The following is a 27533-nucleotide window of genomic DNA, read 5'->3' as shown; positions in this document are numbered from 1 at the left end:
ACACACACACACACACACACACACACACACACACACACACACACACACACGTGGTCCATCAGCTGAAGAAGACTTTGGTGGTGTTGTTGTAGACGGCGTTGGCCAGCTCCTCCGGGTCCTCCTCCCTCGCTGCTGCCATCACCTCTAGAACGTGTCTGGAACCGACAGATAACGAACTTAATTGACTCTTAATTGTTTTTTTTGTTTTGTTTTTTAAATAAAAACAGTTTTAGAAATTGAAAAACGATGTTAGCTCGCTTGCTAACGGATTAATTTATCCGCTGAGTTCTTCCTTCTGACCCGACATTACTCACATGATGTGACACGGCTCGTTCCTGTCCTTCAGACAGTGGCCCGCCTCCCATTTCTTCTTCGTGGGAAATGTAGTTTTTACATGTTTGGAGCCGGCATGAGTGTTCTTCACGCCGCACCACGGAGCATCTGGGGAAGGGGAGGGACGGTATCCATGCATAAAGAAATTAACCAGTTTAAAGGTCCCCCATGGCATGAAACTTTCAGATCCAGTATTAGGGACCACTAAGGTCTTTATAAAGAGACTTCAGATACAGTATTAAGGACCACTAAGGTCTATATAAAAGAGACTTCAGATACAGTATTAGGGACCACTAAGGTCTATATAAAAGAGACTTCAGATACAGTATTAGGGACCACTAAGGTCTATATAAAGAGACTTCAGATACAGTATTAGGGACCACTAAGGTCTATATAAAAGAGACTTCAGATACAGTATTAGGGACCACTAAGGTCTATATAAAGAGACTTCAGATACAGTATTAGGGACCACTAAGGTCTATATAAAAGAGCGCTGCGACTCACCTGTTTCTATCATGAGTCTCTCAGTGGGGATAGACCTCATGGCTTTAATATTGGCCTCTGTTTTCAAGGAACTGAAAAATAACAACATAACAATAAACACAGTTTAAGTTGCAATACTGTTATTATATGTACGTGTAAACTTATCTTAAATTAAAATAAATGTAAAACTGAGTGTTTAAACCTCCTAAAACTTCATGTTACCTATTAGGTAACATGAACATGATGGTCGTGCGGATGCGCCAACAGTGTTGTTGTCATTACTTAGAATTCCTCATGGGGGGGGGGGGGGGACAGAAACTACGTACTGTAGCTTTAAGACACCTACACATGATCTGTGGCCATTCCATTGTTTGCCTATGGGGGGGGGGGGGGGGGGGGGGGGGGGGGGGGGGGGGGGGGGGGGTGGTGCCGCCCAACTTCCCCCAGCACCACCCTCGACGCCGCTCAAAACCGCCGCCGTGCGCTGCGCTCAAAGTTCAAATTCCGCCACCTTTGATCCATTTGCCGCTAACCTCTCCCTACCTTGCAGTTTGAGCCCAGATGTTGTTCATGTCAGGTCGAGTTTTTTGGGTGTACTTAGAAAACAGAATCCTCTCACCATCCGTTTATGCCAATGTAGAGGTCCAGGTCAATGAGGGCGGCGGCGTCCTCGGCCGTCCCATCGAATGAGTGCACCTGGAATAGTTACAGGTAATCAGCTGCATCGAGATCGGAAACTCTACTGCATTCACTTCTGAGTTGAAGGGGGTAGTTTTGACGTTTTAGAGTGTGGTCGTGTGAGCTGCTTCTCCATAGTTAGTGTGTTAGCTACAGTAGATGGTGTTTGGCATGCCCCCCGGTTTGGAGAAGTGGATGGAGAATGTCCTGCTGTGGACGGGGGCAGCAGATAAATGTATTTATGTCACTTAAAAAAATGTATATCTGTTTAAGTGTACGCTATATTTAGTCCAGGATTCACTGTGTCACACGTATGTTTAACATTAAGACATGATTTATGAAATCATGCCAACAATTATTAGGCTATTTTAATAGCTTAGTATTCTATGCAAAAAGGTATGTTAAAAGGCTTTAGGCAGCCCTACACGTTGTGAGCCCAGTTTATTATGCAACTTAATTTTATATAATATATGTAGTAGGGGGTCACCTCTCTCTCTCTCTCTCTCTCTCTCTCTCTGTTAACCTGTTTGTGCCGGATGCTTCGAGCCGACACGTCACATCTACCGCCGGTTACTGCGTGGCTCAACTCTGAACCGGCTGCTGCGTGGCGCAGCGTTCTGTATTCGTCGGTCTTTTTATGACGCATGCAGCAGAGAACGCGCTGTCATTGGTTCATATACACATGAGGCGGGTCTTGTTGGTTATTTAAAGCCACGTGACCACCAAAATGTACCGTAGTTTGCTGAAAATCACGTCAATCAACCAGACATACATGTGCGTTTGTTTGTGTATCTTTGAGAGACGTGCGAGAAAAGGGCTCCGATAGAAGAAGTGGTAGATTATGACGGAGACGTCGTCCATCCCAAACTCCTCACTATCTTCCGTCTCAACGTCACTGCCCTCGCTGTCTAACTCCTCCTCTGTCGGAGACATTTTCCTCTCTCGTCTCTCAAAAATTCATCCGGCACAAACGGGTTAAGGGGTCCTTGGCCTAAAAAAGGCATGGTATAAAGTATAAAACAAATGTCCTCACCACTCCTCCAACACATCGCTCTCGATTTCTCCTCATGATGTCTGCCCAAGCAAAGACAAGGAAACAGTCAAAAGCTTTGTATACATGAATGGCTCTGGGGGACCAGACCAGTTCCCGGGTGCACGGACTTACCGATGAACTCCTGGTGGGAGCTCCTGCAGTGGAGGAACATGGGCAGCCTGGTCTCCTCGGCCAGGTCGAACTGCTTCTCAAAGTATCTGTCACAGACCACAAAGACCAGAGACCTTTTAGGACGCTACCTCCTGCAGAGATGGGAAAAGTACTCAAGCAGAAGTACAGATACTTGTGTTAAAAACTACTCAGATATACGTAGAAGTACTGATTTAAAGCCCATGTTGCAGGTTTAATTTTGCCACAAATTTGTGCAATTTGCTTGTTGGTAATAAGCATTTGAGCTGTTATCCGTTGTTTTTGATGGTGTTGAACATAAACTGAACTTAATGCAAAAAGTAGGCACTATTTTACTGTGTTGTGCAATGATTCTCCTTTCCCCCACAATGCATTGCATGACGTCTCGTTGGGGAGAAAACAGAGCAGCCTGCGTTGTCTTTGCCACTGGTCTTGCTTAATAAGGCTTTTGGTCTTTTAATACAATAACAGTCCATGGTGTCGACCGAGTCCAGGTGACTTTATTATGTTTATCATAATATTGGAGGGAAGTAAAACGCAGCTTAGACTTCTTTACTAAAGTAAAAGTAACAAAGTACAAGCCCGGAAATTTACTTAAAGTGTAAAAGTAAAAGTAGAATGAGCAAATGAACTGACAGCTAGCAAATATTTAAACATGGAGTCTAAAAATAATAATAAATGTGATAGTTTAGGCTCAAAATCAGTTGAGTCGCCTTGTAGCGGTGCGGAAGTGCAACGTATAGTCCCGTCCGATTAGTTTCAACTCAAATGATTAGAAACTAAACTAACGAGACAATTATGTAAAATGTAAGGAGTAGAAAGTACTGAAAATCGTGTTAAAAATGTAAGTAGTAAAAGTAAAAAGTCGGCACAAAAATAAATAGTAAAGTAAAAATATCTGAAAAATCTACCACACAGTAAGTGAGTACAGTAACTTCCCATCTTTCACCTCCTGTTACAGTTAGCATTATAGTTATATAAATATATAGTTATATATCTAGCAGCAGCAATGCATATGTTATGTATGCGTTTATTTCCAATTAGAGCTGAAAGTTTTGCTGAATAATCGAATCAACAAAAATGAGAGATGACTGATTTATCATTTAATCATAATTATAATAATAACAATAATATATACCTTATTAAAGCTGTAGTGCGTAACGTTTTGATATTACATTCAAGCAGTTGCCAAATGAGTTGGTACTATTAAGACTACTATTTTGTTTTGTTTTTTTGACAATCAAATCAAAAAACTTCTCCAGGCCTCGAAAAATCCTTTAAATGAAATGACGTAGGGAAGAGAAATCTTCATTCTAAAGGTTTCTTAGTAAGCTGCTGACAGCTCGTTGCTATAAACAATCAGCACAATTAGAGCAGCTTTTAATTCTTAATAGAGACAAATTAACCTACTTGAGTTGGGTCTCTTTTGGGCAAAATTCCAATCTGTCGAAATCTGGAACAAGTAGAAAAACACACAACATATCACTTAACCCTCATGTTGTCCTTGGGTCAAATTTGACGCGTTTTAAGTTTTTTTTTTATCACAAACAAGGATGTTTGAAATAAGCACTTAAAATGTCAACATTAGAAATATCAATTAACTTTGGAGAAAACGTCAAAAAAAGCACCACAACAATGAAAAAAGTGTCAAAAATGTCAGAAAAAGAGATAATAGTGTTAAAATAGAGTTTTTTCATGGTTGACGGGAAGTCAGCACAAGGGTGAACGATGGAAATACGTATTACTGCACATTAAATACTTTATAGGCAAGGCAGCTTTATCTGTAGAGCACATTTCAGCAACAGGGCAATTCAAAGTGATTTACACAAAAACAGATAAAAAACAAAAACTGATAAAACTCAAGAATAAAAGTTACAGTGCAGTATAAGAAATTAAACATTAAAGAAATAAACAGTCATTTAGAGAAAGGCAACATCAAAAAGAAAGGTCTTCAACCTATCTTAATTTAAACAACCTGAGAGTTACAGCAGTTTTGCAGTTTTCTGGGAGTTTATTCCAGATATGAGGAGCATAGAGACCCTCTGAACCCTGACCCCCCCCCCCCCCCCCCCCCCCCCCCCCCCCCCCCCCCCCCCCCCCCCCCCCCCCCCCCCCCCCCCGGACTCTGGGGACAGAAAGCAGACCTGTCCTAGACCACCTGAGAGGTCTAAAGTACACAGTCTGTATACATATTTACACTGGTATTCAAGATTCAAGATTCAAGATATTTATTTGTCATATGCACAGATTCTACCCCATGCAATGAAATTCTTAAGTTGCAACGTTTCCCACAATATAAAAATGTACACAATATACACACAATATATTTAAAAGATTCAGGTATAAAATTGCATGCAGCAGCAAAACATTAAAAGCATTATAAAAAGCATATGCATTGAACAAATGCAAACATTCACAGTTTAGTGCAAACAGTGATCAGAAGACTGAGTCATTCAACAGCCTGATGGACTGTGGATAAAAACTGTTTTTAAGTCAGGATGTTCCGGCTTTCAGGCTCCTATAACGTCTGCCAGATAGTAGTATAGAAGGCAAAGAACCATAACTGACTTATTTCTTCTTTCTGGATACGAATTGAAATGATTTCTGTTTTCATCGGTTTTCTTCATTACCGCACAAATACACAACCCTGTTGCCGGTACTCACCGAGTCCGCACTCTCCGATGGCCACCACCTTTCCTCTGTGGGCTGCAGCCAGCTCCCTGAGCCCCGACAAGTACTCGGGTTCTCCGTTCTGCTCAAACTCTCCGCAGCGGGTGGGATGGCAGCCCACCGTGCAGTAGAACTCATCTGGAACGGTTCAATAGGAAGGACTTAGAAAACTTTAATGTCCCCGAGAGGCAATTTGTTGTAAAGTACAGGCATTTGACTAGGGATGAGCTAGTACAGTAGTATCCGTATCTGATATAAAGTATCTGTATCTGTATCTGTACTCGGACTGGGCGGGGCCTGACCCGGAAGTGGACCGGATTTAACCCGGAAGTGGGTCGTGTTGCCTTGAAATGGGCGGGGCTTTAACCGGTGTGTTATTTTAAGCATGCAATTGATATGGATTGATCAGAAATTGTAATATTTCTTGCTGATTAGAAAACTATTTCAATGACAGCGTCAGCATTGAGCCTTAGATCAATGGTGTTGTCATGTTAACAGACAAACTATATACAGAACTAGTTTTGCAACAATGAATACAACACATGCGGTTGCAATTATAAAGTAAAATGTAATGAACAAGTGTTTTCTACGGTGTTCTACGAATCAAATGAATTGAATAAATTACAGCCAATTGATGACCAATTTGTTGTACAGTGCAGACATATTGACATATTGACAGGAAAGCATTAAGCAGATTTGGCCGATTTATGGAGCTAGATTTGTTTCTTTATTACGGGCGAGAAAATAAACAATCTGAGAGAGAAACAAAAATGTTTAAGAGAAAAAGTTATCACACTGATAGCAGGATTCATACCAATAGCAAAAAAAATATGCTCTCAAAGCTCTCAAATATGTATTTTTTGCTATCAGTGTTAAAGAATTCTCTCAAAACAAGTGTTCCTCTAAAAATGTTAAATCTCTCTTAAAAAATGTTTTTTAAACTCTTAACCCTCATGTTGTCCTCGGGTCAAATTGACCCGTTTTCCTTTATCAATGTTCTTATTCAATTTTATAGCATTGTAAAACAAATGGAAGTGTTTTTGAAATAGTATTGAGTAAAAGTTGACATATTCCAGTCTGTGATTATCATCAACATCCATTCCTTTAATTTTAGTCTCAATAATTCCTAATTTCTGCTTTTCTGACTCAAACATTAGGTATAATTTCCTGTAAATGAGGTTTATTGACCATAAATTCCAAAAATAACTATAAAACTGAAGTTAAGTGTCGAAAACGTCAAAAAAGTGAAATTGGTAGAAAAAAGGCATCAAAAGTGATGAAAAAAGGGACAAAAACGTAAGAAGAAGTGCATCAATATAAAAAGCCTCTACAGAAGTGTTGATTTTCAATTGTGACCGCAAGACAACACGAGGGTTAAATATTTTTTGCTACCAGTGTGAAAAACAATTATCCCAAAAAAAAGTGTTTCTCTCAACACGTAAAATCTCTCTCACATTTCTTTCACATATATATATTTTCTGGCTATCAGTGTGATAACTTTTTCTCTCAAACACTTATTTTCTCGCATGTAATAAAGAAACAGATCTAGGTCCATGCTGTTTCTGCTCAAGAATAAAATGGACTTATGGACGTTTTAATAAACCTCATGACTTCACATTTAGCTCGGGCCTCCGGCTCTGCAACACAATCATAAAAAGGCCCAAAAACCACTTGTTGTTGTTGTTGTTGTTGTTGTTAATACCTCGGGTCTCGGCCAGTTTCAGAGCCTCTTTGCTGTCTTCAAGGTTGCCCCCGGTGATCATAAACTGAAACAAAGGTATTTTATTACTTTTGAGCAAATCCACACAGATTAGTCTATTTCACATTTTTATTACTGCTTGCTACTGGTTCGCAGGGCTGCTTGGTGTCGGAGTTGCATGAACGCGTCCTAATGCATGCTCGGCTTCTTATATTAACTGGAGCTACTTTTGATGTGTATTCTCTAATGTCATATGCAGTAGTTTTACTGTGAAATTTAAAGGAAATAAGTGGAGATTTCACAGCCGTTATTTACAGAGTTCCCATATGTGGAACACACTATTAAAAACTACCCAATGAGATAAGAAACTGCACAAAGTCTCGAGTCTCAGGGCCTGGCTCTTTGATTTGGGATCATGTTGAATCCGTAGGTAATTCTACAGTATATTGTGGTTTATTGTTGCATTCCCTGGGTATGCATGAAAAATAATTTGTATTTTAACTATTATACAATCTTATTAAATCTTATCTAGTCGCATTAAATGAATCTAAGGCCATGTTAAAATGCCATGTAACTCAGAAAAGTAACTCCTACATGTGACCTGTTCCTTTCCCTCCATGTGTGATTTGGACTCTGCTGTATTTCTGTTTAATTTGTAACCGGTGTGCCGTCTCGGCCAGGTCTCCCTCAAAAAAGAGATTTCAATCTCAAGGGACTTCCTGGTTAGATAAAGGTTAAATACATAAAAAATAAAAATGAGTCTGTGCTGTATTAACGCCTTCCTCATGAGACTGTTGATGTGGTTTCTCTGCTGGTGTCCTGATGCTTTCTGCAGCTCTGCATGGCATACTAAAAGAACAACTAATATGTCTGCTCTAGCTGTATGCATGGTGTCTTTCTGATTACTATGTGTATATTTTAACCTGTATTAATTGTTTTTTTTGTGTTACTTCCTGCTGCCATGGTCTAAAATCCTTTGGCCAAATGATTGCGGTTGAAAATGATCCGACTGGCTAACACTGACACGTCTACAGAAATGTTGACTAATGTGTGTTTATTTTATTAAAAAAATACAAAAAATACAAAGAATTTTAAATTTTTCTGCTGAATTTTCCGTAGCTTTGAAACAGAATGGAAAAAGAAAAATCTAAAATAATACTCTAACTACACTGAAATTATACTGAATGACACATCTCCACCAGAAAAACACCCGGCTAAATTCTGCAGATTTTCAGTCTAGATTAACGCTTAAAAGTTCTGCAGATTCCATTTGGGTTTGCATATAAGTCCCAATTAATTAAAAGATCTGCAATGCAGTGTTCAACTACAAGACCCGGATCACCAAAAGTTATAACAGTTCATGCCGAGGGGAACATGTAAGAAGGTCTGCACCAAATTTCATTCCAGTCCATTTAACGGTTGTTGAAACATTTTACTCCCAAACACAAATAGAAGGCTCATGGTGGCACTCGAGGAAAAGTCTAAATCATTAGGATTCATCCTCCAGGGACCATGAATGAATCCGTCCCATAGTTGAGATAACATTGCAATCCCCAAATCATGTTGATTTTGAGGACTCCAACTCCAACAAAGTGCATTTATATTAAAGTGATGTGCACGTGGCGTACCTTTTGGACTCCTGTTCTGAGAGCTCGGTCAATGATCTGATCGAAGTCGTCTGTCGGACAATAAATACAGAACACACAGCATAGATCATAAGCATAAATCTGCTTAGAAATATGCGAAAGACATGGGATAGGATAGAATAACACACTCTGCTAAATAAAACATCACATTCATTATTAGTTTCACTTGTTTTCATTTGAAATACAATACATATTTTCTATAGCAGAGCTTCTCAAAGTCCGGACCCAGGTCCGCATCCGGACTCAAACCAAGCTTAATGCCACGAATACAAGAAGTGAAAATCAAGAGCAGCGAGTTTTTTTTTTGCCTGTTAAATAAAACTTTCTTTGCCGCTGACGTGCCAAATGCATGAGACCTTTAATAGCTTTAATATTCTATGGAAAAAAGGTATGAATAAAGGCTTTAGGTAGCCCTCCATGTTATGTTGGCCCAGTTTAACATGCAACTCAATTTTATACAAAACATGCAGTACTGGAACAGGGACCTTCTACTGAGTAGGGGGTCCCAGCTCCGTCTCTCTTTCAGTTAAGGGGTCTAGACCTACTCCATCTGTGGTGCTCATAAGTTTACGAACCCATGCTAAAGTTGACTAAAAAGAGGAATAAAAAAATCCTCTTTTAGAAATTGATCTTAATGGCTTAATAAAAAAAAAAAAGGAAAAGTCAAACCTTTAATGACACCGGTTTTGGCATGGTGTTAGTCCAGTTATAGCTTAATAGCTGGTTTGATTATCATTGAGAGACGATCTTATAGAAAGTTCCCAATGCCGATCTCTGGGTTTGTGATGATGGCGGGTTATTTTAATTATTTTAAGACCATGGGAACTTTATCAGATGCATAGTATCCTTTAATAATAGGAAATTACTCGTATACACACATATTGTGTACATTTTTATATAATAGGAAGTTAGATTTTCCTAAATGTTTTGAATTAATGCATTAAGATCAATTTCCAAAAGATGTTTTTTTTATTTATTTTTTAAAATCAACTTTAGCATGGGTTTGTAAGCTTTTTTCTCAGAATTGTAAGAAAAAAACGTGAAACAATATTCAGAGAGTTACTTTTCCCATGTGATAGTAAACACGCCATAAGAGATCAATTTCCAAAAGATGATTTTTTTTTTTTTATTCCTCCTTTTAGTCATCTTTAGCATGGGTTCATAAACCTATGAGCACCACTGTACATCAAATTACAGTGAAAGAGTAGCTCACCGTCGTGTTTCTGCTTCCCTCTGTAGACTCCTCTGAACATGGGATCGGTCAGGTTCACCCCGATATCTGGAGAGGGACAGGATGGAAGATCTGAACCGCGATATGTCACTCAACACTGGGTCGGGACTCATTGTTGATACGCTGGAACCAGTAACATCCAGTACTGTGATACTGGTACCAATAACATCCAGTACTGTGATACTGGAACCAATAACATCCTGTACTGTGATACTGGTACCAATAACATCCAGTACTGTGATACTGGCCCCAATAACATCCAGTACTGTGATACTGGAACCAATAACATCCAGTACTGTGATACTGGAACCAGTAACATCCAGTACTGTGACACTGGAACCAATAACATCAAGTACTGTGATACTGGTCCCAATAACATCCAGTACTGTGATACTGGTCCCAATAACATACTGTACTGTGATACTGGTCCCAATAACATCCAGTACTGTGATACTGGTCCCAATAACATACTGTACTGTGATACTGGTCCCAATAACATACTGTACTGTGATACTGGGACCAATAACATCCAGTACTGTGATACTGGGACCAATAACATCCAGTACTGTGATACTGGAACCAGTAACATCCAGTACTGTGATACTGGAACCAGTAACATCCAGTACTGTGATACTGGAACCAGTAACATCCAGTACTGTGATACTGGAACCAATAACATCCAGTACTGTGATAATGGAACCAGTAACATCCAGTACTGTGACACTGGAACCAATAACATCCTGTACTGTGATACTGGTCCCAATAACATCCATTACTGTGATACTGGTCCCAATAACATACTGTACTGTGATACTGGGACCAATAACATCCAGTACTGTGATACTGGAACCAGTAACATCCAGTACTGTGATACTGGAACCAATAACATCCAGTACTGTGATACTGGGACCAATAACATCCAGTACTGTGATACTGGTACCAATAACATCCTGTACTGTGATACTGGAACCAGTAACATCCAGTACTGTGATACTGGAACCAGTAACATCCAGTACTGTGATACTGGAACCAGTAACATCCAGTACTGTGACACTGGAACCAATAACATCCTGTACTGTGATACTGGTCCCAATAACATCCAGTACTGTGATACTGGTCCCAATAACATACTGTACTGTGATACTGGGGCCAATAACATCCAGTACTGTGATACTGGAACCAGTAACATCCAGTACTGTGATACTGGAACCAATAACATCCAGTACTGTGATACTGGGACCAATAACATCCAGTACTGTGATACTGGTACCAATAACATCCTGTACTGTGATACTGGAACCAATAACATCCAGTACTGTGATACTGAGACCAATAACATCCAGTACTGTGACACTGGTCCCAATAACATCCAGTACTGTGACACTGGTCCCAATAACATACTGTACTGTGATACTGGAACCAATAACATCCAGTACTGTGATACTGGGACCAATAACATCCAGTACTGTGATACTGGGACCAGTAACATCCAGTACTGTGATACTGGAACCAATAACATCCAGTACTGTGATACTGGTCCCAATAACATACTGTACTGTGATACTGGAACCAGTAACATCCAGTACTGTGATACTGGGACCAATAACATCCAGTACTGTGATACTGGGACCAATAACATCCAGTACTGTGATACTGGAACCAGTAACATCCAGTACTGTGATACTGGTCCCAATAACATCCAGTACTGTGATACTGGTCCCAATAACATACTGTACTGTGATACTGGTCCCAATAACATACTGTACTGTGATACTGGAACCAATAACATCCAGTACTGTGATACTGGGACCAATAACATCCAGTACTGTGATACTGGGACCAATAACATCCAGTACTGTGATACTGGGACCAATAACATCCAGTACTGTGATACTGGAACCAGTAACATCCAGTACTGTGATACTGGTAGCTGTGAACTGCTATGTGGTCATTTTTAGCAGCGCTAGCTCAAACTAGCTCACGTGCTAACTGAAAACATGCAGGTTTGTCTGTTTACAGGAAACAACAGCATACGGTAACCCTGACACTCAAATTCTTCTGTCCTCTCTTTATGTTTTATTAATCTAACCATTCAACACAAGTGTCTTACCGATGAATTTGTGCTGCGCCATGCTTGAAAGAGTTATACTTCTGATAAGAACCACACATGCAGCTCTCACCAATCCCATGCCGTAACACCGTAAGTACCCTAGAAAAGAGAAGCCACATCACTAGCCACATCACTACTTTATTCAATTCAAAATACTTTATTTTCCCGGGGAATTCAAGGCTAATTATTGTGCAGGAATACACAAGAAATAACAGAACATAAATACACGTAAACAATTATTTACACACATAAGAAATAGACCAGACAAGCGTCGTCACACAAATTACTTTTGCGCATTTTGTTGATAATTACGGTCATAACGTCCACACGCCGCAAAATCCCAGAATCCTCCGCGCCGCTCGCCGAGAAGGTGACAGGGGACGGTGAAAATGGCCACTGCCTATCTCACTCACCACCAAAAGGTGTTGCGACTTTACAAGAAGTCACTGCGACACCTCGAGTCATGGTGCATCTTTAGGTAAGAGCAGCGGCCTTCGTTTAGGCTCCGGGGCGAAAAATAATACAGAACATCGCTGCTGTCCTCGGGTCTGTCTTGTCTGCACTGCGGCTAAGCTAACAGCTAAGCTAACGGCTAAGCTAACTGCTAACCAGGTCACTCATTACAACGCTAGCTAGCTAGCTAAGTCAGTCAGTCCCACTGCAAAAATACCGATCCTCGTCAGCTCGTTAACCTTCAATTAAACCACAAATACATCCCTGAAACTGCCCTTCTAATTTATATTGTTTATATTTGTATTTATATTGTTTGAAGCTGAGTTAATTTACATGTTTACAGGGCGCTAGCTAGCGTCGAAATCAGTGAATAGTCGAGTTATAGTAGTTAAAGCTTGGCTCTGTCTCCTGGCAGACAGCCTAATACATGTTCACGTAGCTATAAAACTGCTATAAATTGTTTTTTTGTTATCTTTAATTGGCCATCACGTTGGTCAACTGTTGTTAAATGTGCTTTAAACACTCATTTGGATTGCATTGATCACAACTCCAAACACTGGTCTGTAAAGTTGTTATTGTTATTATTATTATTATTATTATTATGTTATTAACCCTTGTGTTGTCCTCTGGTCAAAGTAACCCCGTTTCTAAGGGTTTTTATATCAGAAATATGGGTTTTTTACCCAGAATATCATGGTGCATGCACCTGATGCATGCATCATTCTTTGCACAATTGGGGGGGGGGGGGGGCAGTAGCTCAGTCAGCAGGCAGTTGAGTTGGAAACTGGAGGGTCGCTGGTTCAAGTCCCCGTACGGACCAAAGGACAGAGTGTGGATTGGTAGCTGGAGCTCCAAACCGTCACCCCCCCCCCCCCCCCCCCCCCATAGTATAAATTATTCATTATTATTAGTAAAGGAGTAGTAGAGATTTAATCAATCAGTTCATACAAACTTATGTTGGTCAACCATTGGGAATGTTGAAAGAAGAAGAAGAAGACTGTGTTTCCTTTTTAGGATTTATTTATTTTTTTTTAGCAGTGGGGGCCGAAGAACAACCACGCTGCCAAATGTTTTTGTAATGACCCCCCCCCCGGACCTGTATATATTTAATTACCTCTGTTCACTCACAATGAGGCGTATTGTCCGTTGATATTAAATTGTGTATTTTGAGGAACTATCGGCCATTTAACATCTACAACAGGTCATGCTTTTTTTTTTTTTTTTAGGGAAACCCAAATGACTACATCTGTAGACTATTTCCAGTTTATATCACATGACACTGACTCCCTGACCATTTAATGTTCCCAGATGTTTGATATCAGAGCGATGAGCTGACAGAACTGACAGGTTGAGCGTTGTCCAATTAGAGCGGAGCCTCCGCGGGGGCGTCTTGGGTGGAGTTGTGTGTTTAATGAGGGTGTGACGAGATTAAAACGCGAGATCCCCCTGCCGCTTTTAAATCATTTGTGTGGCAACATTTTGGATTTCCTGCGGAAATGATAAACGGCGAAAGAGTGACAGACAAGACGAACACAATATGTAAACATTGTAAGAAAAAAATGCCGTATACCGCGGCTAACACGAGCACTATGCAAAAACACTTACAGCACAATAACATTCATCATTAATAGTTGATTTCAAAATGCACCTAAATTGTTTTGCATTTTGTGATTTTTCAGTTGAATAAAAAAACTATTTTCCATTCATATATTTCAACGAGGATTTCTTAAATTTAAAAAAAAAATCTTGTCTCGTCTCGTTCTCGTGAACCCAATCTCGTGATGTGTCTCGTCTCGTGGAGTAAGCGTCTCGTCACACCCCTAGTGTTTAATAGTTGAAGTTCAAGCTTTTTGACTGTTGTGTTCTCCCGTCGTAGAGACAAGTATCGGTTCTACGCCTGCATGCTTCGGGCTCGCTTCGATGAGAACAAGGACGAGAAGGACCTGGTGAAGGCCACCAGGATGCTGAAGGCGGGGGAGGAGGAGTTCTGGTCCAACCAACACCCCCAGCCCTACATCTTCCCCGACTCTCCTGGGGGGACGTCCTACGAGAGATACGAGTGCTACAAGGTGAGGCTCGGTGGGCTCCATCTGGACAGGAGGGGTGTGCAAAAAAATCAATTCACATTCATATCGCGATTCAAGATCTATAAATACAAAATCAGGTCATGAAATTCCCAAAAAATCAATTCTTTTTTTAGTTTTTGTATCGGCGTGTATACTATCACATGGGAAAGTAACTACATTTACATACTTGGAGTCGTTTTTTCACGTTTTCTTCTTACAATTATAAGAAAAAAGGTTATATACAGTGGCTTCCCCCCCCCCCCCCATCATCATATACCCTTCACCATATCTACAGATTGGCATTTATTATTATTTTAAAGAAAATTATTAAAAAATGAATTAAGGCAGTAAGATCAATTTCCAAAAGATGTTCTTTTAGTCCTCTTTTTCCTCAGCTTTAGCATGGTATCTGTAGTTTTCCCCCGCAATTTGTGATACAAAATGATTTAAAAGCAAACTCATGGTTTGAGACCTTTTCTGTACCGGAAAACAAAACAAAACTGTCATGATGTGGCGTTTTGTGACTAGAATACATTTGCTCTCACCAGTGCATCGCCATGTGTCCGTCCTCAGCAACCCCAACAGTACGTCTGAAAACGTCCCCGTTAGACAGGAAACGGCATCAACGTATTCTTTGTAGAGCTTAAACATTTGCCGAAAGAACCGAGCAGGCCTTCCCTGTTGCACGATCCAACATCTTCTTCAAAGCAATTCCACTTACAGCGTGAAGTTTGTTCATGTCCGAGATGCCGGATGTCAGACTTTATCCTGCAAATGTACTTCTGTTGATCTAATTCAGCCAATCAGGAAACACATGCTGACAATCCTAATGTGACATGATGAAAAGTCCTGAGCTCTGTTTTCTGGTCCCACAGGTCCCAGAGTGGGCGCTGGACCACTGGCACCCCTCAGAGAAGGCCATGTACCCGGACTACTTCGCCAAGAGGGAGCAGTGGAAGAAACTGAGAATGCAGAGCTGGGACAAAGAGGTGGGCAGTTCAGACCAGAGCCCGACCGATATAGCGGCCGATATTAGGCATTTCCCAATCAATCTATGTTTTATTAAACATTCATTAAGCTGTCAGTTATGTTATGGGCATTGGCGTTGCATAGTCTGTCCACCAGAGGGCACTCTTTAATGCACTATTAATCAGGGTGACCCTGTTTACAATTTAAATTTTAAATGAATTTTGATTGTCATTTAATTTTACGAGCCGACTGCATCCCAAACGCTGCTACTTCCTCCTGTGTGGGACTGTCGATCAGAGAAAACGCACCCCTTAAAATGGCTTTGGCTCTGACAAATGGGGATTTGAACCTGTTCATTTGATGATGAAACTAACCGCCAGTTGTGGCCCCTCCGTCTGGTTTCAGGTCGCCCAGCTGCAGGCCGAGACTCAACCGGGCGGCCCCAAGACCGAGGCCCTCCCCCCCGCCCGCAAGGAGGGAGACCTCCCCCCTCTGTGGTGGCAGTACGTCACCCGCCCCAGGGAGCGCCCCACATAAACAACCCTCCACCTCCTGGGATGGGCGGATCCCACCTGTCTGTAAAGAATCAGTCATTCACCTGTGCAGGTGTCATGGCTGAGGAATCAACCTGCCTGCATCCACACTGATGCTTAGTAGTCCGTTTGAGGAGGTTGCTGACTTAGAAAAGTCCTGTACATGTTTCAGATAATAACTTAGTAACTGTTCCAATAAATAAATAAATATATATATGATGTAAATTGGGTTTGTGTGTTGTGTGTAATGAGACACATTGCATGCTGTTTTACTGCAACTGTGACCCTAACGTGAGTTATTTTGGTACTTTCCGGTTATCTCGACCTCATAAAAACAATGATGCTATCGTCCAATAGCAGGCGGCCAATGATTCTTCACGTCACCCAGAATAGCATCGAATGGATTCTTTTCGCCGATACCGCTTCTCTACATGAACTCGGCCAAGTAAGACTTTAGGAAGTGAGGATCTGTGCCTCTGTGCTTCTTATTCATCCACTTTGCTGATCCCCACATCCTTTCCACGGTCTGAGTGTGTGCGCCTGTCTCGGGGTTCACAAAGTTGTAACGTTGGTTGACCTTGAAGTGCTCAAATCCAGCCGATCTTGAAAGAATTTCACAGCTTCCTCCTCAGTAGTTGGCAGGCTAAAGAGGTTCATCTTTCTAGCCGGGAATGAGATAACGGTCGATAACGGGCGGAAAAATGAGGTCGAGATAACCGGAAAGTACCGTTATTTTCAGTTTGGCAGTTTTTTTTCTTCTTTCTCTTGGGGTCAAGACGAGATGCGTTGACATTCTGAGTTTTGTTTTTTTTAATTCGTTTAAAGTGCCCATATGATGAAAAAAATCTCACTTTTTCTGGGATATGAGGTGTTATTTTGTGTCTCTGGTGCTTCCACACGCATACAAACTTGGAAAAAACAACAACTTCATGGTGTTCTGAGTGAGATCCGGTTCCTGAATGTCCTCTGCCTTCAGTCTCCAGGTGAGCTGTTCAACATCTGCACGGCTTTCTACCAACAAGGGTTTTATATCGCTCATGGTCAACTCTGTTCTTTATGACTTCCTGTCTGCGGCTCTCAGCCCCGAGCCCATTGGTTCATACTGAAGGTGTGACTCTTTTGGAAAAAATGGCTCACAAATTATTTTGTTAATGCTCAGATTTCTTAAAGCAGATAACTTGTTTTTAGCAAACATGCGAAAAAAGCTGAAAAAGTGCTTTTGTTGGGGACTATTTTCAGCAGCGGATTTATACATGATTGGTGCTCTTGTGAGTATTTCTGGCTGCCCCTTCGCGGCAGCTAGCAGTCCTGGTGCGTCTTTATGGCGACAAGCGTGGCCTGAAGTTGCGTGGTCGTACCATCATGGTGACCACCTTCAGAGAGTAGAAGTCCGAGTCCTTCCAGGAGAACCAGACGATGCCGTCCGGCCCGAGCAAGTTCTGAGCTTTCAGAGAGTAGTGCCCGCCCTGGTTCAACACATAGTTTAATTAATAACACATTTAGAGATTACACATTAAACTTCCACAGTTGATTACTTACATGAAGACAATCATCTTTTGTATTAATATTTTTTAAGAAATTCTATGTTGAAATATGCGAATGACGTTTTATCTTGTTGAATATGCGCCAATTTCGCATATATTTACAGAACAGAAACGTGAACATTGGATAAAGCTGGGTTGCAACATCTCGTTTATGTTTAAATATGCAAATGAGGCATTAACTACTGCTAACTTTTTGGTAAATTTGGGAGAAGTCTATAGACTCAAGTAGACAAAGTAGCAAAATAAATACCTAAACAGGGCTGGGTTTCAAAAAAATAGAGTTTCCAATTTAAATTCAAATGATTTTTGAAACAACATTGTTGTATATTAGTGTTTTTAGAGTTAGACTTTTTCATTTGAATCAAAAAATTTAAAAAAATCGACCTGTGAAAACTTATTTGTCCTGATAGCTCGTCAGGAAGCGGGCTAAATAAAAAGCTCCAAAGCTACATTTTGGCGAGGGGAAAAACTGGCACGGCCATTTTGAAATGGGTTCCCTTGACCTCTCACCTCCTGATACATGAATGAAATCTCACTTACTACTCTATAGAGTCCAGTGATGACGTACTCGATTGTTCGACTGTTTCGATTAGCTCGTAAATGGATGCGGAGGAGGTGAAACGGAGGCTGGCCTCTGGAGGACTTGTTTTATGTCTTTGTTGCAACTTCCAAGTGGTCTATAGTAATAAATAATTAATTAATCATTTATAAATGACGTGTTCTGTAGACAATTCCAAAGAGATGTGTTTTTGCAAACATCTGAATAACGTTGGGCTGGAAACAGGTTCTGGCTTTTAAAAATCTGTCAATCAAAATGTAGTTGTCGGGCTCCGACCGAATTCTTCTAACTTTTAAGGCCCGATTGCAGCTCTACTTGGGACTTGACTTTGACTCGCAGACTGATGACTTGGACTCGAGGATTTATGAAATCAGACTTGGAAGTTGGATGAAGGTTCTGACTTGTTTTACGTGTAATAGGCAGTAATGGGGTACTCCAGTAATGGGCTTGGACTCGAGCCGCTAGTCTCTGGACTCAGATTCATACTCCGGTAATGGGCTTGGACTCGAGCCGCTAGTCTCTGGACTCAGATTCATACTCCGGTAATGGTCTTGGACTCGAGTCTCTAGTCTCTGGACTCGAGTCGCTAGTCTCTGGACTCAGATTCATACTCCGGTAATGGGCTTGGACTCGAGTCTCTAGTCTCTGGACTCGAGTCGCTAGTCTCTGGACTCGAGTCGCTAGTCTCTGGACTCAGATTCGAAGTCCGGTAATGGTGACAGACTTGCCTTGGACTTGACTTGGACTCTTCTTTGGGGACTCAGACTCAAACACTAGGGACTCAGGACCTGACTTCAGGGGACTCGACAACAACACTGACATACTAGAGGCGCACAATGTCTTTAACATTCACACAATATTGGTTTTGTAACTGAAATATTGAATTAATAATCAGTGGTTGATACCCAGCCCTACTAAATATGTATTTTTGATGTTTTTTTACCCTCTACACTCTGAAATAACACATCAAAATTCAACATTTAAAAATGGTTTCTCCCCTTTAACAACATATTAATGTGGTTTCAACATAAAGTCAGTGCACATTGTTCTGTGTTATTAAAACGATGCTACTATATCTTGTATTTGGTGTATTTGTACACACAGTCCTACCCTGTAGTAGACGCCGTTGAGGTTGGCGTAGAAGCACTGGTGGAACCACCAGCCGGCGTGGCTGATCTCGGCACAGATGTTGCCGGTGTCCGGCGTGCTGAAGCCCTGCTGGTCGTGGTACCACCCGAACGAGTCCTCCACCGTGCCGCTGAAACCAGACACATGGAGGCGGTACTGGTTCTCCTCGTTCTCTATCCTGCGGGCGGAGGACAAGAAACCAGAACCCCTTAGCGTCATGGGTTAGGTTGGGCTTCATTTGGACATTAACAATTCTTTCTGTCAATTTTCGGTTCTAATAGATTCTCGATTCTGATCTTCGGAGGGCTGGAGTCTAAACGGGTCACATGCTTATTTCACAGATAAAACAACGAGCATTGCCCATGACCATTGTGAGTGGTTTAACCCTTGTGTTGTCTATTTTTCTCACTTTTTCCCCACATTTTTCCCACTGTTTTGGCGTTTTTTCCAAACTTTTTTTGATATTTTCAATGTTGAAATTTTCAGTGCTTATTTCGACGGCCCATTTCTTTGTGACAAAAAAAAAAAAAATTAACGGAAAACGCGTCAATCATCTTCTAGGGGTTGGGGGGGAAACCGATACAGCGTAGTATCGCAATATTTTCTGTGGCAATACTGTATCGATACACAGCAGCCAAGGATGGATCTTTTATTCTAACTATATATTATAAATTGTTGGTCAGTTTGTCCCATGTTTGTAATATAAATATTTTAATATAATTGAAGTGATATGAACAAACAGATTTATATTTTTAGATGAAACAGATGTTGACAAAGTTTCCTTTTTGGGGGACGTTGTTTGAAATTGGGGAAAATTAGAAGTTGGAAAAAAGGGTTGTAAATTGCAATATATCACAGAATATTGCAATATGTTTAGAATCGCAATAATATTGTATCGTGGCGTAAGTATCGTAATGCTATCTTATCGGGATGCTATCCTATCGTGCTGCTATCCTATCGTGATGCTATCGTATCGGGATGCTATCCTATTGTGATGCTATCCTATCGTGCTGCTATCCTATCGTGCTGCTATCCTATCGTGCTGCTATCCTATTGTGCTGCTATCCTACCGTGATGCTATCGTATCGGGATGCTATCGTATCGTGATGCTATCGTATCGTCATGCTATTGTATCGTGATGCTATCGTATCGTGATGCTATCGTATCGGGATGCTATCGTATCGGGATGCTATCGTATCGTGATGCTATTGTATCGTGAGGCTATCCTATCGTGATGCTATTGTATCGTGATGCTATCGTATCGGGATGCTATTGTATCGTGATGCTATCCTATCGTGATGCTATTGTATCGTGATGCTATCGTATCGGGATGCTATCGTATCGTGATGCTAGCGTATCGTGATGCTATCGTATCGGGATGCTATCGTATCGTGATGCTAGCGTATCGTGATGCTATCGTATCGAGGCGTCTGGTGGTTCCCACCCCTATTATCTTCATTATTATTATTTTCTTCCACAGTTTGCCTCCGTACCTGAAGCTGTGGTACAGGGCGTGTCTGCGGACGTGGTTCCAGTCCTGAAGCTCGATGCGGAGGCTGTAGTCGCCCTGGTTGGACAGCAGGTGGAGCTTCTGGTTGCCCAGCCAGTGTTCTCCCCGCGGCTCGCCGAAGCCGTCGCGATACTCGGACCAGCCGCGGTTAAAACTCACCAAGCCGTCACGCCGCCTCTGGAACACCGTCCAGCCCCCACCTGCAGCACACACACACACACACACACACACACACACACACACACACACACACACACACACACACACACACACATACAAAGATATAGATTATGTCCAATTACACACTTTGGTGGACAACCAAATTTACAGGTATGCCTATTCAAAGAAACACTTAAGAGGTGTAGGCCCTACACCATGACTGGCTACTTCCGGTTTAGCACGCTTGAATGGGGATTATTTTATCGGACCAAATGGAACAAATTCGGAGTCCATTTTGGGGGGATTAGGGTTAGGGACGTGTCTTTCACCATGTAAGTATAGGGACAAGTCTTTTTGGGCCAGAGGGCATCACGTGACGGACACTGTAGTTGCAGTTCCATCATTTGGCCGGGTTCATTTGCATAATTTCCACTGTATATCATGGATATCCATGATATTAAGAGAACGCTGTATATTCTGCCAACAGAGCTCAGCCCATAGACTTAACATTGTGGTGACCATGGTTTTTAACCCTTGTGTTGTCCTCCCTGCTAAAAAATAAATAATCTTTCAATATTTAATTGCATATTTTTGAGGCTTCTGGCACTTTTTAAACGTTCATTTTGTCACTTTTTTTAGATTTCTGCTCCTTTTTTGTCACTTTGCCGTTTTTAACGTTTTTTCTCCACCAGTATATACACCGCTAACACCAAATAGAAAGACTCATAAATGACTCTGGGCTCTCTATATGCGTGTGAACAGATAAGTGTGTGTGTGTGTGTGTGTGTGTGTGTGTGTGTGTCTCACCCTCTGTCTCCATGTCGCAGTAGACCGGCAGGACGGTGCCCGGCGACAGGATGATGTTGTACACACCAGAATGACGAACACCGTTGTGATACAGAGACGCACAGTCGGATGAACATGAAGACAGGTGCTGTCTCGCTTATGGAGAGAGAGAGAGAGAGAGAGAGAGAGAAACACAGCATCATCAAACACTTCAACTACATATAAAGTTGTTTCTTTAAATTTCACAGGTGATTATGGCAATGTCCCTACATGTAAATACTTGTTCTTGCTGTATAAATAAATAATATATGTAATATTCAGAGATGGCTAAACTACTCACTTCACGTACTCAAGTAGAAGTACAGATACTTGTGTTAAAAACTACTCTGGTAGAAGTAGAAGTACTAATTTAACTTCTTTACTCAAGTAAAAGTTACAAAGTACAGGCTTGGAAATTTACTTAAAGTGTAAAAGTAAAAGTAGAATGAGGAAACGATGAGTCATGATAAATGTAACATGTCGGGCTCACAATGGTTTCTTCACTTTTAATCATGTTGCCGTCCATAATGCTATGCTAATGCTAACGTTAGCGCCATCAAGCCGCAATGATTTGCCGCCGAATCTGTCGGAAATGCAACGTATAGTCCCATCCGATTAGTTTCCACTGGAACTATTAGAAACTAAAGTAACGAGATAGTTTTATCAAATGTAAGGAGTAGAAAGTACCGATGTTCGTGTTGAAGATATAAGGAGTAAAAGTAAAGTCGGCACAAAAATAACTAGTTAAGTAAAAATATATCTGGAAAATCTACTTGAGTAATTATTTCTACTTCGTTACTTCCCATCTCTTTTAGTATTATAATGTGTAAAAGTACGGCCCTGAAGTCTTTATTAACCCTTGTGTTGTCCTCGGGTCTAATTGACCCGTTTCAAAGGGTTTTACTTCAGAAATTTTAGATTTCTTTCAACCAAATTGCCCAAAAATTACATGGATGATTTCATACAACGTTCTTCAGGTAAAATTAATGATCACTTTCACTGAATTATTTGGGTGTTTTATTTAATCTTTTAGCATTTGAATTCTTTTTTTAATGGTTTTAAAGCAGTATGGGGACTAAACTTTGACATCTACCCATCTGTGATCCACTCAACATCCTCAGATCTTAACTATTAGTCAAAATAATTCACGATTTCTGCCTTTTTAACTAAAAACGTATGTATAATTTGATATAAATGAGGTTTGTTGACCATAAATTCCAAGAATAAGTGTAAAACCTGTTATTAAACCAGCTCAGGTTAAAAAGAAATGCGCCAAAAGCTGGAAAAAGTGAGAAATAAATCAGAAAAAGCAACAAAAACATCGGAAAAGCACAAAAAAAGGTTCATTTTCAATTTCGACCTGGAAGGACAAGGGTTAACGAGAAGACAACACGAGGGTTAAGAAAAGGAAGACCTGTTTGGAATTTTGCCGATCGGACACCGCAAAACTTTAATCTATCAACCAGCGTTACTGCGGCTGGCTGCAGCGGTATCCTGCGTGCAGAGGGAATTTGAATGACAACCGTTTGTCCCGCCCCTCGGATTGAGCCCAGCCAATGAGTGAGTTCCCAGACCCAGCACCCTGATGTGGGTCTGGCTCGTCAGGCTACCACGTGGCACTGAGGATGCATGATGAAACCCACGTACATGTAAATGGACTGTTCTTATACAGCGATCAACGACAACTCATAAAGAGTTATCTCGAGACCCTTTACAGATAGAGCAGATCTAGACCACGCTCCAGAATTTACAAGGACCCAACAGGTCTAGTAGTTTCCTCCAGAGCAAGCAACAGTGCGACAGTGGCGAGGAAAAACTTCCTTTTAGGCAGAAACCTGGGACAGACCCAGACTCAGACCCAGACCCAGACCCAGGCCCAGGCCCAGGCCCAGGCCCAGACCCAGACCCAGGCCCAGACTCAGACCCAGACCCAGACCCAGGCCCAGACCCAGGCCCAGGCCCAGGCCCAGACCCAGACCCAGACCCAGACCCAGGCCCAGGCCCAGGCCCAGGCCCAGACCCAGACCCAGACCTAGACCCAGGCTCTTGGTTGGCGGAGTCTGACGACCCGTTGGGGTTTAAATGAAAAGTGGCAATAACAGTCACAGTAAAACATAGTAGTTTGTAGTAGTTTTTTGTAGTAGTTTATGGCATAGCAGGGCAATGTGTGGCAGGTGTTCACACACACACACACACACACACACACACACACACAAACGCACACACACAGTCGTGTCTGGCTATCTTTGTGGGGACCAGTCATTGACATAATGCATTCCCTAGCCCCTAACCCTAACCTTAACCATCAAACCTAAATGCCTAATCTTAACCCTCACCCTAACCCTAACCTTAACCTTAAAACCTAAATGCCTAACCTTAACCCTCACCCTAACCCTAACCCTAACCTTAACCATCAAACCTAAATGCCTAACCTTAACCCTCACCCTAACCCCAACCTTAACCATCAAACCTAAATGCCTAACCATAACCATCAAACCTAAATGCCTAACCATAACCCTAACCCTAACCCTAACCATAACCTAACTCTAACCCTACTCCTAAAACCTAGTGTTATTCCTCAAAAGGCCCTTTAACGTTAAGGGGACCAGCATTTTGTCCCCACAAAGCTGTCAGGTCCCCATAAGTATACTGTTTTCACAGTTTTTGGTCCCCACAAATGTAGCAATACCTGGTCCACACACACACACACACACACACACACACACACACACACACACACATATTCCGGGGTTCAGTGTCCCATCCAACTCATCACCATGTACCTGGTGTGTCTCTCATGCCGAGCAGCGGTGAGGTCCGGACCACGTTGATCTTGCAGCCCGTCTTGCGGCCCGCGCGCTCCACGGCCGCCGACAGGTTGCGTAGCTGCGCCTGCAGCTCGTGCAGCAGCGTGGCGTGCACGTGGAAAAGCGTGCCGACCTCCACCTGACGCAGCTCCAGAGAACTCAACCGCTGGTCAGAGGTCAAGTTTACACCAACACTTTCCACACCCTGAGGGATAAGAAAAGAGAGAAGAAGACAGGTGGTTTAGTGTGGCGTGTCTTTGTTATCAATGCAGAATCTGTTGCTATGTTTCCATCCATTTCTTTTCCGGAATTAAGTGATAATGAATGAAAAATGCCTCATGGAAACGGTAAAATTCGACTTTCATACTCAAAGGAAATACGTTCAGTCTCATCGGATTTTGTCTTGACCGATATACGGCTTATGCGATAAACGCTGAACGTTATTTACCGGATGAATAATGAATTGCGATTGAGTTTTAGGTCATTTTACGGTTGCAACCCGCCACAAAACGCAGAAGAAGAAGTTTTAGTTCATTTCAGCTCTGTATTTCCGCTGTTTGCACACATGGCGGGGGGGGGGGGCGGGCGTCAACAAAAGACAGATGGAAGTGGACGGACGAGGAGACGAGAGACTTTCTGAATTTAATTCATCAGGAACTGGCGAAGCAAATGGCCGACACAGTTAGGACAAGCCGTGGGACGTCCTGCGGAGTCAATGGAAGACGCTCAGACAGCGAGACATCAACAATTCGATTGACAAGCGGATGGAAACTTATCTTATGGTTCATACAAAGTGTGTTTTAAAAAAAGAAATCTTTTAAAACTAATCTAGTGTTTAACATGTGAAAGCCAAAAGATAAATCAATCAAAAAGGGAACGCATTGTCTACTTTGATCAGCAAAAAAATAGCAAATGTCACAAAATTAGGCTACTGTTTAACCCTTATATCGGTGTATATATATATTGGTATCGGGTCAAATTGACCCATTTCTAATTTTCACAAGAAGAAAAATGGTACAAGTGACATTTTTTCTACCTTAAATCAGCATCCTTTCCTTATTTCCTGTAATTAACATGTATTCCTGACTCAGTTCAGAACATTATTATGGATATGACACTTATGTTGTTTCCATAGTGGATTTTTAACCTGAATTATAACCTTTTGACAAAAAAACTAACCCAACTTCCATGTTTAATTGTGTGCTAGTAGAGACTGATTGGATTCCCTAAACATATACGTTATCTCAGCTGTCTGAAATGGAGATAAAGACAATGTTTGTTAATAGATTATGAAGTACAATTTTATTTCAGAATAGTTTTTAAAAATGTTGTTAGAAATCTGCTTCACAATACTAGTTATCTAAATATTATATCCATAGGTCAAATCTATCTTTAAAATTCGGTTTGTAATAGTATTAATTTCTACATTAATCCAGTACATATCCATGTCCTACACTTATGGAACCAGTGTATATCCTGCACTTATGGAACCAGTGTATATCCTACACTTATGGAACCAGTGTATATCCTGCACTTATGGAACCAGTGTATATCCTGCACTTATGGAACCAGTGTATATCCTGCACTTATGGAACCAGTGTATATCCTGCACTTATGGAACCAGAGTATATCCTGCACCTGCTGCTATTGCACTTCTGGTTAGACCTAAACTGCATCTCGTTGCCTTGTACCTGTGTAATGACAATAAAATTGAATCTAATCTAATCTGATCTAATCTGATCTAATCTAGAACCCCAAATAGATCCCGGGTCAGTTTGACCCGAGGGATACGAGAGGGTCCCGAAAGATAAGACAACACAAGAACCCTTTGGGGCCCTCTCGTACCCCTTGATTTTTTTACCCCGGGTGGCCCAGAGACGCTCCAGCCTGCAGCTAATCCTGTTAGCTCTCCGGGTTAATGAAGACTTAGTGTGAGAAGACAGAGAGACAATAAACACAGAGAGATAAAGACAGGCAGGGATAAATGGAGAGAAACAGAGGAGGTGTTGTGTTTTACCTGCCCGGGTAATCTCTTCCTTCTACACATTAAATGTTGCTTGTAACAGTTGTTTTTAGCATTTCCTGTATTGTTTTCATTCAGTGTCAGAGTATATTTTTACCTTTTAAAGATGAGTTGTTAGCTATGTTAGCTTGAAAATCAAAGTACAATTAAGGCCATCTGGGAATTTAACCTGCTGTTGAGATTAAAACTCAGGGCATCATCACAGTCATGTGTATTCATCTTTTCATTTGAATTAAGATAATTTTTAGAGCATTTTATACCTCTTCATTAGTGACAATAGATAGACGGGAAAGGTGGAAGAAAGAGAGAGAGAGAGAGGGATGGGGATGAGGCGCAGCAAAGGGCCGCAGGTCAGAATCGAACCCCGGGCCGCTGCAAAAGGACTCTACCGGGTGAGCTAGAGGACGCCCCGTTTGTATCCCTCTTTAAGGAAACATCTTCTATAAAACAAATCAGTTTGAAAAAGAAAAGAGAGGTCACTTCTCTCTGAAAAACCAAGATGGCAACGGCACAAATGCCAAACTCAAGGTTCCAAAATGTTATTCACAAACCAAAGGGTGGCATAACTTTTACTACAGTCTCTGTATATATATATATATATATATATATATATATATATATATATATGTGTGTGTGTGTGTGTGTGTGTGTGTGTGTGTGTGTGTTTTGCCACTACACCACCTCTAAAATTGTCTGAACTCACAGTAATTGTGAACCTATTCCCCCTCAAGGGCAGGCAGATTTGTATTAATAAAAATAAAATACCCCCCCACATCATCACATACTCTTCACCATATCTAGAGATCAACATGGGGAACTTTCCATGAGATCATCTCTCGATGCAAATCAAACCAGTTACACTGAAATAACACCATGCATATCTCTAGGTATGGTGTAGAGTATGTGATGATTGGGGGGGGGGGG

The 27533-nt window shown here is 41.4% G+C and overlaps 3 protein-coding genes across 4 annotated transcripts in view; 1 reads left to right on the top strand and 2 right to left on the bottom strand.

Moving 5' to 3' along the window:
* tatdn1 (TatD DNase domain containing 1) lies at positions 1 to 12135 on the bottom strand. The gene is made up of 12 exons (XM_034892859.1): positions 12034 to 12135; positions 9906 to 9971; positions 8675 to 8724; positions 7050 to 7113; positions 5342 to 5485; positions 4088 to 4130; positions 2660 to 2745; positions 2528 to 2568; positions 1436 to 1512; positions 838 to 908; positions 315 to 441; positions 1 to 155 (listed from the first exon to the last, which is right to left on the bottom strand). The coding sequence occupies exons 1-12, from the start codon at positions 12110 to 12112 to the stop codon at positions 59 to 61; spliced, it is 945 nt and encodes a 314-aa protein (XP_034748750.1). The 5' UTR covers positions 12113 to 12135; the 3' UTR covers positions 1 to 58.
* Positions 12136 to 12342: 207 nt separating this feature from the next.
* Positions 12343 to 16282, top strand: ndufb9 (NADH:ubiquinone oxidoreductase subunit B9). The gene is made up of 4 exons (XM_034891531.1): positions 12343 to 12511; positions 14363 to 14555; positions 15428 to 15541; positions 15927 to 16282. The coding sequence occupies exons 1-4, from the start codon at positions 12423 to 12425 to the stop codon at positions 16056 to 16058; spliced, it is 528 nt and encodes a 175-aa protein (XP_034747422.1). The 5' UTR covers positions 12343 to 12422; the 3' UTR covers positions 16059 to 16282.
* A 577-nt stretch (positions 16283 to 16859) lies between these two features.
* Positions 16860 to 27533, bottom strand: part of LOC117956450 (angiopoietin-related protein 7-like) — an 11847-nt gene continuing 1173 nt past the window's right edge. The window contains exons 2-6 of one of the 2 annotated variants that reach the window (XM_034891527.1): positions 24563 to 24791; positions 21762 to 21896; positions 20779 to 20995; positions 19268 to 19463; positions 16860 to 17520 (exon numbers count right to left, since the gene is read on the bottom strand). In XM_034891527.1, the coding sequence (XP_034747418.1) occupies positions 17374 to 17520; positions 19268 to 19463; positions 20779 to 20995; positions 21762 to 21896; positions 24563 to 24791 (924 nt within the window). In that variant the 3' untranslated portion in view covers positions 16860 to 17373. Of the gene's footprint in view, positions 17521 to 19259; positions 19464 to 20778; positions 20996 to 21761; positions 21897 to 24562; positions 24792 to 27533 lie in introns of both variants that reach the window. The other variant, XM_034891529.1, reaches the window with a different exon arrangement.

This window comes from Etheostoma cragini, chromosome 14 (assembly GCF_013103735.1).
Source record: "Etheostoma cragini isolate CJK2018 chromosome 14, CSU_Ecrag_1.0, whole genome shotgun sequence".
Lineage (NCBI taxonomy): Eukaryota > Metazoa > Chordata > Actinopteri > Perciformes > Percidae > Etheostoma > Etheostoma cragini.
This window is presented reverse-complemented; position numbering and strand designations above follow the sequence as displayed.

Bases quoted from the DNA above. Each gene is read 5' to 3' on its own strand.
- tatdn1 (XM_034892859.1), bottom strand. From the start codon at position 12,112: ATGGGATTGGTGAGAGCTGCATGTGTGGTTCTTATCAGAAGTATAACT. The intron at 8,725-9,905 runs GTGAGCTACTCT...ATTGTCCGACAG, and splicing joins AGGGAAGCAGAAACACGACG to ACGACTTCGATCAGATCATT. The intron at 7,114-8,674 runs GTACGCCACGTG...CCTTTGTTTCAG, and splicing joins TCAGAACAGGAGTCCAAAAG to TTTATGATCACCGGGGGCAA.
- ndufb9 (XM_034891531.1), top strand. From the start codon at position 12,423: ATGGCCACTGCCTATCTCACTCACCACCAAAAGGTGTTGCGACTTTAC. The intron at 12,512-14,362 runs GTAAGAGCAGCG...CTCCCGTCGTAG, and splicing joins GAGTCATGGTGCATCTTTAG to AGACAAGTATCGGTTCTACG. The intron at 15,542-15,926 runs GTGGGCAGTTCA...GTCTGGTTTCAG, and splicing joins TGCAGAGCTGGGACAAAGAG to GTCGCCCAGCTGCAGGCCGA.